Genomic DNA, 13,348 nt, shown 5'->3' on the forward strand with positions numbered 1-13,348 from the left:
ATTCATCCCTAAATGAGAAACACCTTTTTTTTCTTTTTTTTTTCCCAAAAAGCAGCTTGTTTACAGGCCAGACACAATTATTCTCATAACCTCTGAGGTGAGATGTTGATGGAAAACATTCAGAAATACTCATCATTTGCAACATGGTGTTAAAGTGCAGATACCATGCCATTTTATTAGCCTATAACTAATATCAAAATCATTTTAAAATAGCGGAGTTTTTAGATGTGTGTTCAGATTAGTTTTATAGTTATTCAGTGGCAATCTGCCAACTAGTTGGCGAATCTTGCTAAAAACGTTACACATTTTAATTACCTGAAGAGGGTTGTGCTGGCATGAGACTGAAACCTACTTTTTTAAGTGCATTTCAGGTGTTCATATTACTTCCAACCATATCTTCAGCTTTCAATGCACTCATCAACTGCTCTTTGCCTTTGAGTTGTTATATGATAGGCCTGTTGCCTCTCAAGGTTGAGGAGGTCAGGGCTCCTGTTTGTTACGTGCCTTCAGGCCTGCACTGTTTTTGAAATCACTAAGAGCACAACAATATTTCAAGACCTGGAGGGCAGCTAACCAAAATGTACATCAGTTTCCGCTAATGATGTCTTTAAGTTGTTTCGTCTATACCATTAGGCAACCAACGGCGTATAACTTGATATGCACATTCAATAAATGACAGAAGGGTGATAGGTCACAAGAATATATATCTGAAAGGACAAACCTATTCAGAAATGATGTACAGATCACCAATGTAGAGTTTGTTAAATACCCATCTACTGTTTCCATCTGTATGTAGGTTTTCACCTTTCTTAGTTCAGATTAGGCGTCTTTGTTTTCATCTGTACACCTATTTCTATCTTTCTCTTTCTGTCGTCCTGATAATTGTTCTTGAAACTGTGAGAAGTACATACACATATACATGTACAATGTGTGTGATTTTAAGAATGATGGCGCTAGTTGTTGTTATTTTTTTAATGATAATATTTACAAGGAGCTGCTCCTTCCCTTTGCTCTCAGTCCCTCATCAGGTCAAGCGCATACGCACTACACACGGAAAAACGAGTAGCATTGGGCCTAGTGCAGCCTGTGTCCCTGGTACATGTGTGCCTCACTCAGGGCTGAGTGTGACCATCGGCCTGAACAGCAACACGTTTTGGAGAGAGGAGGAGCTATACTGCTCTATACCATTTAAATTGAAACGCATGCGCATTCGTGTACAATTGGGACTTTTCTCTCACACGACTGTGTCTTTTCTTCATTCTGCCTGCATCTCTTCGCCGGTGTGTGGTAATCTTACACGTTTCACATTTTTGATTTTTCAATCAAACAACGCTTAGGAAATGAGTGGGGACCATACCCACAGCGAGGACCAGGTAATGTTGAATAGATTTTGTAATGTCACCACTCACCGTGGTTAATGGGTACTATTTTTTGCCACCGTTGTATCTGCTTGGTTTGACAAGGTAACTTAGCTAGCTAACTGTAATAGTGCCTGCTAGCGCGCTAGCCAAGTGTGTTTGTAAGCCAACTCGTTTTGTTGTTAACAGCGTCTTGACACGTTTAATCACATTTTTATTTGTAATGTTAGGGAAAAGTGATGTCTGGTTGGCGTTCTCGCTTGTGTGGCTAGGCATGAAGTCTAAGACATAGTGTGGTAAAGCTTCATTTTATTTTGTGTTAGCTATGGCTAGTGTTAGCTGTAGCGGCTTCGGTATCAGCCGCTAAGCCATATAACCAGCCACCATAGAAAGCTAGCCTAGCTAGCTGGGAAGCTAACAAACTGTCGCTTTACCATCCAGCAAGTTCAAAGTTAGTTAGCCGGCTAGTTAGCTAAAACGGAATTTAACATTCATCTGTTTTTGATTTTTCAGGTTGACGGTGGCTCTCGTTTCAATGGTAAGTTTATGATACGAAGCTAACAAGTTAAAGGGAGGGTTTTCCTCAAATTCAGACATATCTTCACTGATCAAATGTAGCGTTACGTTAGTTCTCAGTAGAGGACAGAAATGGCGTCCAGAGACTAAGTCCTCTGTCTCACTCACAAGCGCCTATTGTTCAAAAGGGAGGTCTAATAACAGCTTTTCCGTAAATTATTTTGTCGATTGGAATCATTATTGGCACACACCTGGAGGTGTTTTATCAGTTTATCGTAGTAGAACTTCCTATTGTTGAGCTTTTAATATCAAATTTCCCTCCTGAAAGTGAGGGTTTGGGGGTTGAGGACTTAGTCTCTGCGCCATTTTCTTTTTCGGTGTAGCGGCCTGACTGTAACGTTACTGCAAGCTGAACCCAGGCTGTGAAGTGCAGATGGCTGTGTGGAGGAGAAATGCGAAGACAGAGTGCTTCATTAAGATCCCATGCGGTGACCAAGTAGTCATTTTTTGTACGCGGTCTTAAACACTTTCTTTTGATAAAGTTATTTTTATTATCGCTACAAGGACTTTACATACCCTCATGTTTGGAGATGGTGGACCGTTTTTAAGTTTGATCCACACTGCAACAATCAACACATCAAGTCAGTAACTTTAAGTGGTCATCACATTGCAGTTGCATCACAAGTTAAATTACGTATTAGATTATAGAGGTTTTTGATAATTTCCTAAAGTAAAAAGTGAGCATGCTTTTGGAGTTTTCAATGCTGTTACCATTTGTCTGTTTAAGCTCTGAACCTGTATCAAGCATTCAATTTACCATCCATATCTTTTTTTCTGTTAGGCAGTCCTAACTTTTCCCAAGTGTGTGTTTGTGAGTGTGTGTGTGTGTGTGTATATATATATATATATAACACTTACTAATCTTGGACAAGCCTCAGCATGACTGCTTTCAAATTGTTCTTATGAGATACTATAGCAGCCACATATTGAGGATTATTTATCTGACTTTTCCGCTGCTAAAATGACAAAGGCAACTGTACCAGTCTACTTTTTTGGTTTTCATTCATGAGCAATGGGAAAGCATTTGACTGTGACACAGGGGGCCTTGGCTTCACGTCTAGTACCCAGAGAGACATTCATCCTCTTTAGAATGGGCTGAACGGTCTAACTGCATAAGGTGAACTATTTAGGTTGGCCTTTTAAAAGGCATCATCTGAAAAGGCAACTCTAGCCTGGTTCAAAAAGAACACATCTTTGTCAGCACTCTCAACCACTGACTAACACATATTTTATCATATAAGACACTTATTCTGTACTGATGTATTCCATTTGTGAACTGTGTAGGGGCATTTTCATTGAAATGTATTGCACTGTGATTTGGCTTGAGATTTGAGAGGACAGCTCGAATCAAACCTGTCATCTTCAAATAATGTATGAGCAAAGCCTACTAGTTTTACAGTGAGAAATGGAACAATCAAGGTATAGCTCAGTCTGTTTTGGGTTTCACATATCACTTACTGATCAGACTTTGAGTTCAGTTCACTTTTTTGAACATGTGACCAGCTTTTTTTAAGATAGTAGTCTGTTCACTATAAGCTCTGCTTGTGAACCAGTCTAAAGCCTTGAGCCCCCTAAAGCTCGCAGATGTGATTTGCTGTTTGTTGATGGCAAAGTTTGGGTGTCAGCTCTTTAATTTAGTAACTACCTTTTTGAAGAGAGGGTGAAAACCTACTTTGTTCACTAGCATGTCTCAACCTGTCAGTTGTTTCATATTGTCTCATAAAGAATGAGGCTCATATGGGCAGTAGGAGGTGCTGTGCTACACACTGCATTACATTTAAATTTTGGTTTATGTTCAGGCCTTGTTTGTAGCATTTAAATTAATGTTTTTACTTAGAAGAACTATGTGGGTGGACTTTGAGTACTCCATAGCTGGTCAGTTGATAAGATTCTCATAGCTTGTCCACATTAGCACTTGCTTGAGGGGAGTGCACTTTGTTCATTTTTGCCACTTTTTCCATTAGATCTTTGACCTAATGTAGGCACACAGTCCATTTATTCACCTTATTGTTGGATTGTTTGTCAATATCTTTTTTCACTTTTCATAACTGACACTGTTTTCTTCTCAGACTCTCACAAGCATAAAGACAAGTATAAGGAAAAGGAACACAAACATAAGGACCACAAGAAGGATAAGGAACGCGAGAAATCGAAGCATGGCAGCAGGTACGGATTCCAGAAACTTTGGGACGCTATGAAAAATGAATAAAAACAGAATGCACTCGTTTACAAACTGACAAGTTTTACAAGGTGCTCCCAAGCCCATGTTGTATTATCCTTTGTACAATCATGTGTTCACAAAGTGGTGAACCTCGCTCCAACCTTGTTTGTGAATGACTGAGCCTTTCCAGGATGCCCCTTTTATACCCAGTCATGACACTATCACCTGTTACCAATCAACCTGTTTACCTGTGAAATGTTCCAAACGGGGTTTTTTGGAGCATTCCACAACTTTCCCAGTCTGTTGTTGACCCTCTCCAAACTTGTTTGAATTGTGTTGCTGCATCAAATTCAGAATAAGCAGATATTTACAAATATCAATGAAGTTGATGAGGTCAAACATTAAAGATATTGTCTTTGTACTGTTTGATTTTCAGTATATCAAAAACAATTAGCAAACTATCACATTCTGTTTTGTATTGTTTTACACAGCTCCCTAACATTTTTGGAGTAAGTGTTGTAGATGCACATTTCTGGTTCGGTCTGCCTTACCACTGACTTACCACTTTGTTACTGCAGTATTTTCTGCATTGATTAGTGGAAGCTGAAACCACTTGAAATAATTTGTATTTCTTAACTCTAGTGATCACAAGGACTTCTCTGATAAAAAACACAGAGACAAGGAGAAGGAAAAGATGAAGCACAAAGATGGCAGCACAGACAAATACAAGGACAAGCACAAGGAGAAGAGGAAGGAGGAGAAGGTGAATTGGCATGCATATAATTCATGGAAGAAGGCACATGTATTTTAGCAAGCAATGCTTTGATTTGTTTTTAAGGTTCATCATTATGAATTCTGCAACATTAAGCCCTGCCAAATCATGCACGTTCACCAATCATTTTTATAGCTCTCAGCTATTAAACTACTAGCAAAATGTATATCTTATTCATTTTTTTTTGTGTGTGTCTTTGTCAATTATGACATGTTTGACAAATTGACAATACTTTGAATCGGAATGTGGAAATGTTCAAAAACACAGGTACAAAATAGATGGCTAAAGGGGATCCACTTCATTTGATATAGGTTCAAGCAGCCTTAAAACTTGCTTGTATTTTGCCAGAATTCATAATTTGGTTTGGCTCTACCTGTGGTCAAATTTTGGGGAAGTCCTCTGTAGAAAGGCATATTCTATTGGTCTGCAAATAAGGTGCATTTGGAGGACAATTGGTTTATAATATCATTGCATAGAACTCAGAGATTACCAGGAATCTGCAATATCTTAATGATTTGAATGATCTAGCTTCTGCTACTCAAAACCAACCAACTATGGTTTATACCGAAAATAACAAAAGTAAATCAAAAAGAAAAGGGCATTTTATGATTAACCATCAGAATGACATCATTTACCGACTGTCCCTTTAGCTTTTAGTGTGTGATCATAGTTGATTATCATTTGCTGTTATTGTTTTGCAAGGTCTTTCCTTAACAAGTTTGTGTAAACCTTTCAGATGAAGTCCCTTGATGGTAAAGTCAAAAAAGAAAAAGAGAATGGCTTTGCCAGGTATGTCTGGACTCCACATTTCACTTACGTGCTATATTTAGGCTACCAGCAGATGCGTTTTTAGATGTAGCCATTTCGGACTTTGAATGTGTTTTCTTTTGCAGCCCTCCACATGTGAAGTCTGAGCCTGAGGATGATTTTTACCACTCTCCTAAACATGAGAAGTCTCTAAAAAGAGAACGGGATGATGATGACAATGAGTGAGTGGTTTATCAGATTACACTTCCATGTGTGTTTAATTGGGTTAGGGTATTTGTATAATGGTGACCAAATTTGTAACACTGTTTTTCAGCTCTGAATTTAAGCCTAAGAAAATAAAGACCGAAAATGACAAGAAGGCCAAGAAAAGGAAACCAGATGAGGTAAGCAAAGGTTATTTTCGCTGATATATTTTGGAAATCACAAAATGAAGGGAGCACCTGAGGAGCTTGAGTCTGTCTTTTGTGTTCGTACCGACATTTTTTTCCTCTGCCAATCTGAGAACGAAGTAACTCCAATAGTTTCTCTTCTCTTTTTAGGACATTAAGTCAAAGAAGACAAAAAACAAAAAAGGAGAAGTCACTGATGGAAAAAAGAAAGCAAAGAAAGAGCCAGAGGAGAAGTGGAAATGGTGAGTTATTTTTGCCAGTCTGCTTTATGATACCTGCATGCTTCTCACTGTGGTGATGGGGCAAGTGTGCATGCATTGTGTGTTATTGTTGGATCAAGTAATGTTTCTTTCATATATTCAAACTGCTTATTGGATGGCATTGATCTGTGGTTGATTCCAGGTGGGAAGAAGAGAGATACACAGATGGTGTGAAATGGAAGTTTCTGGAACACAAAGGGCCAGTGTTTGCACCACCTTATGAACCTCTTTCTAGCCATGTCAAATTTTACTATGATGGTAAGATTGTTTTTCCATCAGTCAAGGGCTTTACTGTAGAACCAGATTTTAGTTTGTCAATGGCAGAAATGACACCCCCTTTTTTTTGCCTTTTTTTTTTTTTTTTTTTTTTGCATATTCTAGGTAAGCACATGAAGCTCAGCCCAGGAGCAGAAGAGGTGGCCACATTCTTTGCCAAAATGCTGGACCATGAGTACACAACAAAAGACATCTTCCGCAAAAACTTCTTTAAAGATTGGAGGAAGGTAGGGAAAAAAATACTTTAGTATACAATTCCAAATGTGAAATTTCCAAAACTCAGTGCAGTCTTGTTACGTAAATTGTTCTAAGATTTGTTTTTAGAGTAACATGTTTTGCTCATGTAGGAAATGACTGCTGAGGAAAAGGCTAAGATCACAGACCTTAAGAAGTGCAACTTCTCTGAGATGAGTGAATACTTCAAGGCACAGTCTGAAGCCAGGAAGGCCATGACAAAGGAGGAGAAACTGGTCAGTGTATATTGTATCAAGTCAATCTGATAAAGTCTGCATTATCCAAACTAAGATAAAACCAACATAGTGGGTCACCCAATGTATCAACCTTACAGGAGGATTGTCGACAGTGTGTTCTTTGTATTTAATTATGTAGCTGTTTTATTATTGACAAAATGCTTGTCAGTCACACCAGCTCTTGGTCCCAATTCTCAACATTCCCTGGTCCCACACATTCAGGATCTGAATAAATCAGTTACTAAAGAGGAGTAACTCCTCTGGAACAGCAGTTCTGCCATGGTACTTACCAATCAAATTACTTTTAGCAGTTTTACAAGTAAAATTGACACTTTTTAAATACAGTGCCCTTAAAAAGATTTCCAACTGACCAACAACATACTGCAAGACAAGATATTATAGTTCAACATATTAATATTGCACAAAGCAAGTTTTATTGTCATATTCAGAACAACATATACTGTAATTCTTAAGATGCGCCCAGCTTCAGAAAGTATCTAATGAATATAAAGGTGAGAATAGTTTCCCTCAGTTATGTTTCTTTTATGTATGTGAAAAAATGAAGCCACACTCAATTAAACTTCCCTTGGTAAAAAATAGCCTGTGCGATTAAAGGTTCAAAGAGGCAATGCCATCATTAATTTTAACCATTCATTAAAAACAGACTTTGTCTGACCCTGAATCCTTGAATTACCAATAAAGCTGGCCCCAATGCAAGTCCAAATGTTTGTTTGCACTAGGGCTTTCAACCAACATCCTGACTTTTGAATATGTGTATCCGAATTGTCAGAAAAAAAAGGTGGATGCAGTGCGTCACAGGGAGGAGTCACAAAACTAGTTTGTGACTGTCACAAAACCAGAGTTTGGGTTGTCCAATAATTACTGTTACTGTTCTTTAAACCTTGGACTCTTTTGAAGCCTGACATATTTAAGTCTCTTTAATCATAATGTCCACTGAAAATAATTCCTGAGTTAGATGTCAAAATGTCTATGGCTTTGGCGAGAGAATGGATCTCACTCTTTGACACAAGGGTTTCTCTGTAGAGATCCCCTCCATACTGTCAGTGGCAAAAACAAACACTAAGTGGATGAACGTTGACGGTGTGCAAACGCCCGAAGGGATTACATTGCAGTCTGCTTCGCGGCTGACTGCTGCAGTGCTCTCCTTCAATACTGGTCCAATTTCAAAAATTATTGTCTCCATTAGTCATTTAGACACAAAAGCACGGGGGGAAATCGGACCCATTAACAAATAATATATGACCAGAGTTCCTCCTGTTTGTCAGGGACATTGAAGTCTTCCAATTGGAAACTCTGCACATAACATCATTTTCATTGATTTGAAGATGAAATGTAGGTCAAGCTGAAACAAGTGAATAAATAAACAACACAGTATAGGACATAATTTGTCTGTTTTGTAGGTATGTAGATTTTTTTTAAAACAACGTTTATGTTGAAATATAGACAAATAGTATGTCTTGTTAAATTGGTATGCCCTCTTATGGACATTGTGACCCACAGTGGATACAGTCAGGATTTATTTTGACACTGTTGAAATAATTGACCCCAACAAGAGATCTGATGTATGTATTTCCTACCCCCTGCAGAAAATAAAGGAGGAGAACGAGCGCATCTTGCAGGAGTATGGCTTCTGCATCATGGACAACCACAGGGAACGTATTGCTAATTTTCGCATTGAGCCTCCAGGTCTCTTCCGTGGCCGTGGGGACCACCCTAAGATGGGCATGCTCAAACGTCGCATCAGGCCTCAAGACATCATCATCAACTGCAGCAAGTGAGTGAAAGGTTTTGGGTTTTTTTTTTCGATGCTGGTAAAGCGATGTGTTAGGTGGGCATAATGATTAGATGTTTTATTAACGTGTTCCTTATAGGGACTCCAAGCACCCCGAGCCTCCTGCAGGCACTAAGTGGAAAGAGGTCCGGCATGACAACAAGGTCACTTGGCTGGTGTCGTGGACGGAAAACATTCAGGGCTCCATCAAATACATCATGCTGAACCCCAGCTCTAGGATTAAGGTAGACCAATGGACTGAGTTTTACGCTACAAAGAGGTTTTGACCCAGTTTAAGAGTCTTAATACAGAGTCGCTTTGGGCTAAATAACTACATATTATGGCAACTCCATCTATAAGTAGCATCATCTGTACATGTCTCTGGGTTTCATGTGACTTTTTGAGGCCTTTTAATTTTTGTTCAGTTATTTCTGCTGAAATATAGAAATTGAGATGCTGTAATTGATATTTCTTCTTTTCCAAATCCTTCAAGAAGAAATGGCTACATACACTATGTTGCTGTGTAGGGAACATACTGTACAAAAGACAAACATGGCCCCGTCTGATTCATGAGTTACTCTTGTTTCATTGATCCACGCTGTTTGTCTGAAGGGAGAGAAGGATTGGCAGAAGTATGAAACCGCTCGTAGATTGAAGAAGTGTGTGGACCGAATCAGAGGCCAGTACCGTGATGACTGGAAGTCCAAGGAGATGAGGATCAGACAGAGGGCTGTGGCACTCTACTTCATTGACAAGGTGAGGTGCATGATCACGGTTAATGTAGTCCTGAGTCTATATAATGTCAGTCCAAATCCTTTTTAACAATGACTAACTTGCAAGCTGGGTTTAGCGGGTGCTTTAAACACTAGCTGCAGTGAGGGTAATGTCTCTGTAAACCGGCCTTAATCCAGCTGTCCTGATGTGCTCTAGCTGGCTCTGAGAGCGGGTAATGAGAAGGAGGAAGGAGAGACTGCGGACACTGTGGGCTGCTGCTCGCTGAGAGTCGAGCACATCAAACTCTATCCAGAGAACGATGGTCAGGAGTATGTGGTGGAATTTGACTTCCTGGGTAAAGACTCCATCCGCTACTACAACAAAGTCCCTGTGGAGAAAAGAGTAAGGACTCTAAGGCAGTGTGTTTTTGTATGTGTATTTTAGGTGTGCAGACACCTCTGTATTTATGTGTCCTGCCTTTTCTAGGTATTTAAGAATCTTCAGTTGTTTATGGAGAACAAGGAGCCTGATGATGACCTGTTTGATCGCTTGAATGTAAGCAAAACACAACCTGTGAATGGAAACTATAAATCCGTGTTGAGTTTATACATTTATTTTGGCAGAAAAAGTTCAACATTACATTGATGTTTCTTTTGGACTTGTAACGCCAGTTTCTTTATCTAATGATTGCGCTAATTGTCCCACCCCCCCAGACTTCTGTTCTGAACAAGCACCTACAGGAGCTGATGGACGGTCTGACAGCCAAAGTTTTCCGTACCTACAACGCCTCAATCACCCTGCAACAACAGTTGAAGGAGCTCACAAGTGGTACATTTCCATCTATTGTCAAAGGATCTAAGACCACATTTTCACTAGAATCCAGCTTGATTTAGCATAGAGTTAAATGAAGATATAAACAGCACACATCTGAATTACTTGTTTGGAATTAGTAATAGTCTTCATTTGGGTGTGACCATTGTCATGAATTATTCTACATACAGAAACTCAGTATACTCACTGTCTCTCTCTAGCGGAGGACAACATTCCAGCCAAGATCTTGTCCTACAACAGGGCCAACAGGGCTGTGGCCATCCTGTGTAACCATCAGAGGGCTCCACCGAAAACATTTGAGAAGTCTATGCAGAACCTTCAGACGAAGGTGAACTTGTGTTTTTGAATACTTTTGATCACTTTTTTTTTCCGGGGGGCGTTAAGTTTATCTCATTTTAGTTGTAGGTTCCAGTGAAATGACAAAACATAGCAAAAATAATTTTCCAATAACATTAAAAACAAAGTGCAGTAAATGGCAAGTATAGAAATTGGGGTACAATGAGTTTCATCAAATTGTCATTTTAAATCATTTTAGTTCCCATACTCCAAATTTTTGAATGTCATGTCTTGTTATGTAAGCTTGGAGTCCTTGAATTTCTCCAACAATTGCATTAGAAGGCCCGATGTATAGGTTCCTGTTGAAAGTTAACGAATCGCCATGTTGCTGTTGATGTTGTACAAGTACAATAATCAGCATTTGTAATTAATAAGACTAATCACTGTCATTTTTGTCTTAGATCGATGCTAAAAGGGACCAGCTCTCTGATGCCAAGAGAGAACTGAAGAGCGCCAAGGCTGACGCCAAAGTACGGAGAGATGAAAAATCCAAAAAGTAAGATTCTGAAGGATTGTTATAGATGAATATTTGGCTCCCTGGTCAACCCTCTTCAGAGCGTTTAAAACCTTGCCTGCTGCTTGTTTCCTCTGTAGGGCTGTGGAGACCAAGAAGAAGGCAGTGCAGAGGATAGAGGAGCAACTGATGAAGCTGGAGGTGCAGGCGACTGATCGTGAAGAGAACAAGCAGATTGCTCTCGGCACTTCCAAGCTCAACTACCTGGATCCTCGTATCTCTGTGGCTTGGTAAGATGATATTCTTTGAAATATAAAAGTAATGGCAAAATGTTGTAACTTGTGGTGTTCAAGCTGTCTTTCCCCTGGTTTTGTTGTTGTGGACAGGTGCACAAGTAGATGTTACGATCAAGTACCCAATGCTCCTCCCTGTACTGTCTGTTTTTGTCTGCTAGGTGTAAGAAGTGGGGCATTCCAGTCGAGAAGATCTACAATAAAACCCAGCGTGAGAAGTTCGCCTGGGCCATCGACATGGCAGATGACGACTTTGAATTTTAAATCCCAGTTTGTGGTTTTAACTATGATACACCCATTTTTTTATCGGATACTTGTTTTTTAGCTTAACCGAATTTTGCTCGATGGCCAGACCTGACCGGGAATTTCAGACAGTTTGAGCAGAAAAACAGCGGCGAAATGGTAAGACGAGATGATGAGGCCACAATGAAGTGGCGGGAGGGTGTTGTGGGTAGTCTAAACATCTGATCTGAGATCAGGCATCAAGGCTGAACTACACCCACAACCGAGCATCGAGGCATAGTCCCAGTAATTGGAAGACCCTTTACCTTTGTCTCTCCCCCTCCTCGGGGGAAAAAAAACCTGACAATGCCTGAACTTTGAACTCTGTGGTCCTATAGCTACTGTATTCAGCAGAAACAAAAAATGCTTTGTATCATTTTATTTTATGTTCACTTGCTCTGTATTTTAGCCCTCCCATGTATTATTACTGAATTCTATATTTTGATAGACAAAGTTAAATCAAATGAATTCCTTAACTACACCCATGCGCCTTTCACGGAAATGGAAATGTGAGCTTGACTTTTGAGGTGTGTGTGAGTGCGTGCATGTGTGTGTATGAGGGGCTCGGCCATGGACGCTATCAGTTTGGGTGAATATTTTAAACTGGACTTTGTTGAATTGTTTAGCATGAAAGAGGATGTCTGGGCAGGCAAGGGGAAAATACTGCAACTATGTCAATATTTACTTAAGCAAGCAGAATGTGAATATTTTGTTTTACAGCCTCCATCAGGGACTTCTTTTTCAGTGTAAATGTGAACCAATCATTTTTATCCTTTGAGTTGCTAGCATCCTCTGAATCTCTGCATAGCCCTGTCTACATCGGATTTTAACTTAATTTAACAATTGTCAAGACAAAAGAAAATCCCGTTATCTGTTACTTGAAGATAATGCTATAGTAATGTATTTAAAGTCAGTGAATGGAAAGTGTTTTCTTCCCAGAAGGGTATGTGAGGGATGTCAGCTTTGCCAAAAATCACCAATCTGTTACAATTTAGGCAGTTTTTTTAATTGTGTAAAGATTGAGGAGAAAGTAATGTAACATTTAATGTGAATTCAGTTCATTTTATTCCACTCTTATGATAGGAAAATTGATGTAAGTAGCTGTAAAGTCAACATCCTATTCCTGTTTTACCTTCTGTCATAGCCTTTGATCATGTTTTCTGAGTTTTATGCTCATTGTAGGTTGAAAAATGAATAAAACCCTACAAGTAAATGTGCTGTGTACCTTTTTTTTTTTTTTTTTTTGGGGTGGGGGGGTATATGATTGAGTTTTCTTTAACATATAGAGAAAAGGGAAGACAAGTGTTTTCCTCAGTTTTAAAAGCAAAGGCCTTCTGCCTTAGCAGAGCCCTCAAGTAGCACAGCAGCCTGTTGGTTTTGGACTAGCAGCCATCGTGGAGGTCTTGCAGTGTCCTCACATTTGCTTTGTCAAGCACATTTGAGCTCTTATTGCTAGACGAGCTTAGACTTTCTCTGAAAATTCTGAGCCTGTGGCACCTTACATAGGCCGCACAGTTCAACAAAATGTAAAGACGAACTGTTTGAATCAATCCAATCCTTTAAACTGCTGCTCTCAAAGAAATGTATTATGTTCTCAAAACAAACTGTGGAGGGGT

The 13,348-nt window shown here is 39.4% G+C and overlaps 1 protein-coding gene across 1 annotated transcript; it reads left to right on the forward strand.

Annotated features, from left to right (window-relative positions):
• Nucleotides 1-1,160: 1,160 nt before the first annotated feature.
• top1l (DNA topoisomerase I, like) lies at nt 1,161-12,939 on the forward strand. The gene is made up of 21 exons (XM_041950496.1): nt 1,161-1,373; nt 1,872-1,896; nt 4,004-4,100; nt 4,738-4,858; nt 5,604-5,656; nt 5,761-5,856; nt 5,949-6,018; nt 6,175-6,266; nt 6,427-6,542; nt 6,666-6,787; nt 6,908-7,030; nt 8,638-8,825; nt 8,923-9,067; nt 9,435-9,578; nt 9,753-9,938; nt 10,023-10,091; nt 10,250-10,364; nt 10,568-10,695; nt 11,105-11,199; nt 11,298-11,447; nt 11,612-12,939. The coding sequence occupies exons 1-21, from the start codon at nt 1,341-1,343 to the stop codon at nt 11,712-11,714; spliced, it is 2,271 nt and encodes a 756-aa protein (XP_041806430.1). The 5' UTR covers nt 1,161-1,340; the 3' UTR covers nt 11,715-12,939.
• Nucleotides 12,940-13,348: the final 409 nt, after the last annotated feature.

Source organism: Chelmon rostratus, chromosome 2 (genome assembly GCF_017976325.1).
Source record: "Chelmon rostratus isolate fCheRos1 chromosome 2, fCheRos1.pri, whole genome shotgun sequence".
NCBI classification, from domain to species: Eukaryota; Metazoa; Chordata; class Actinopteri; order Chaetodontiformes; family Chaetodontidae; genus Chelmon; species Chelmon rostratus.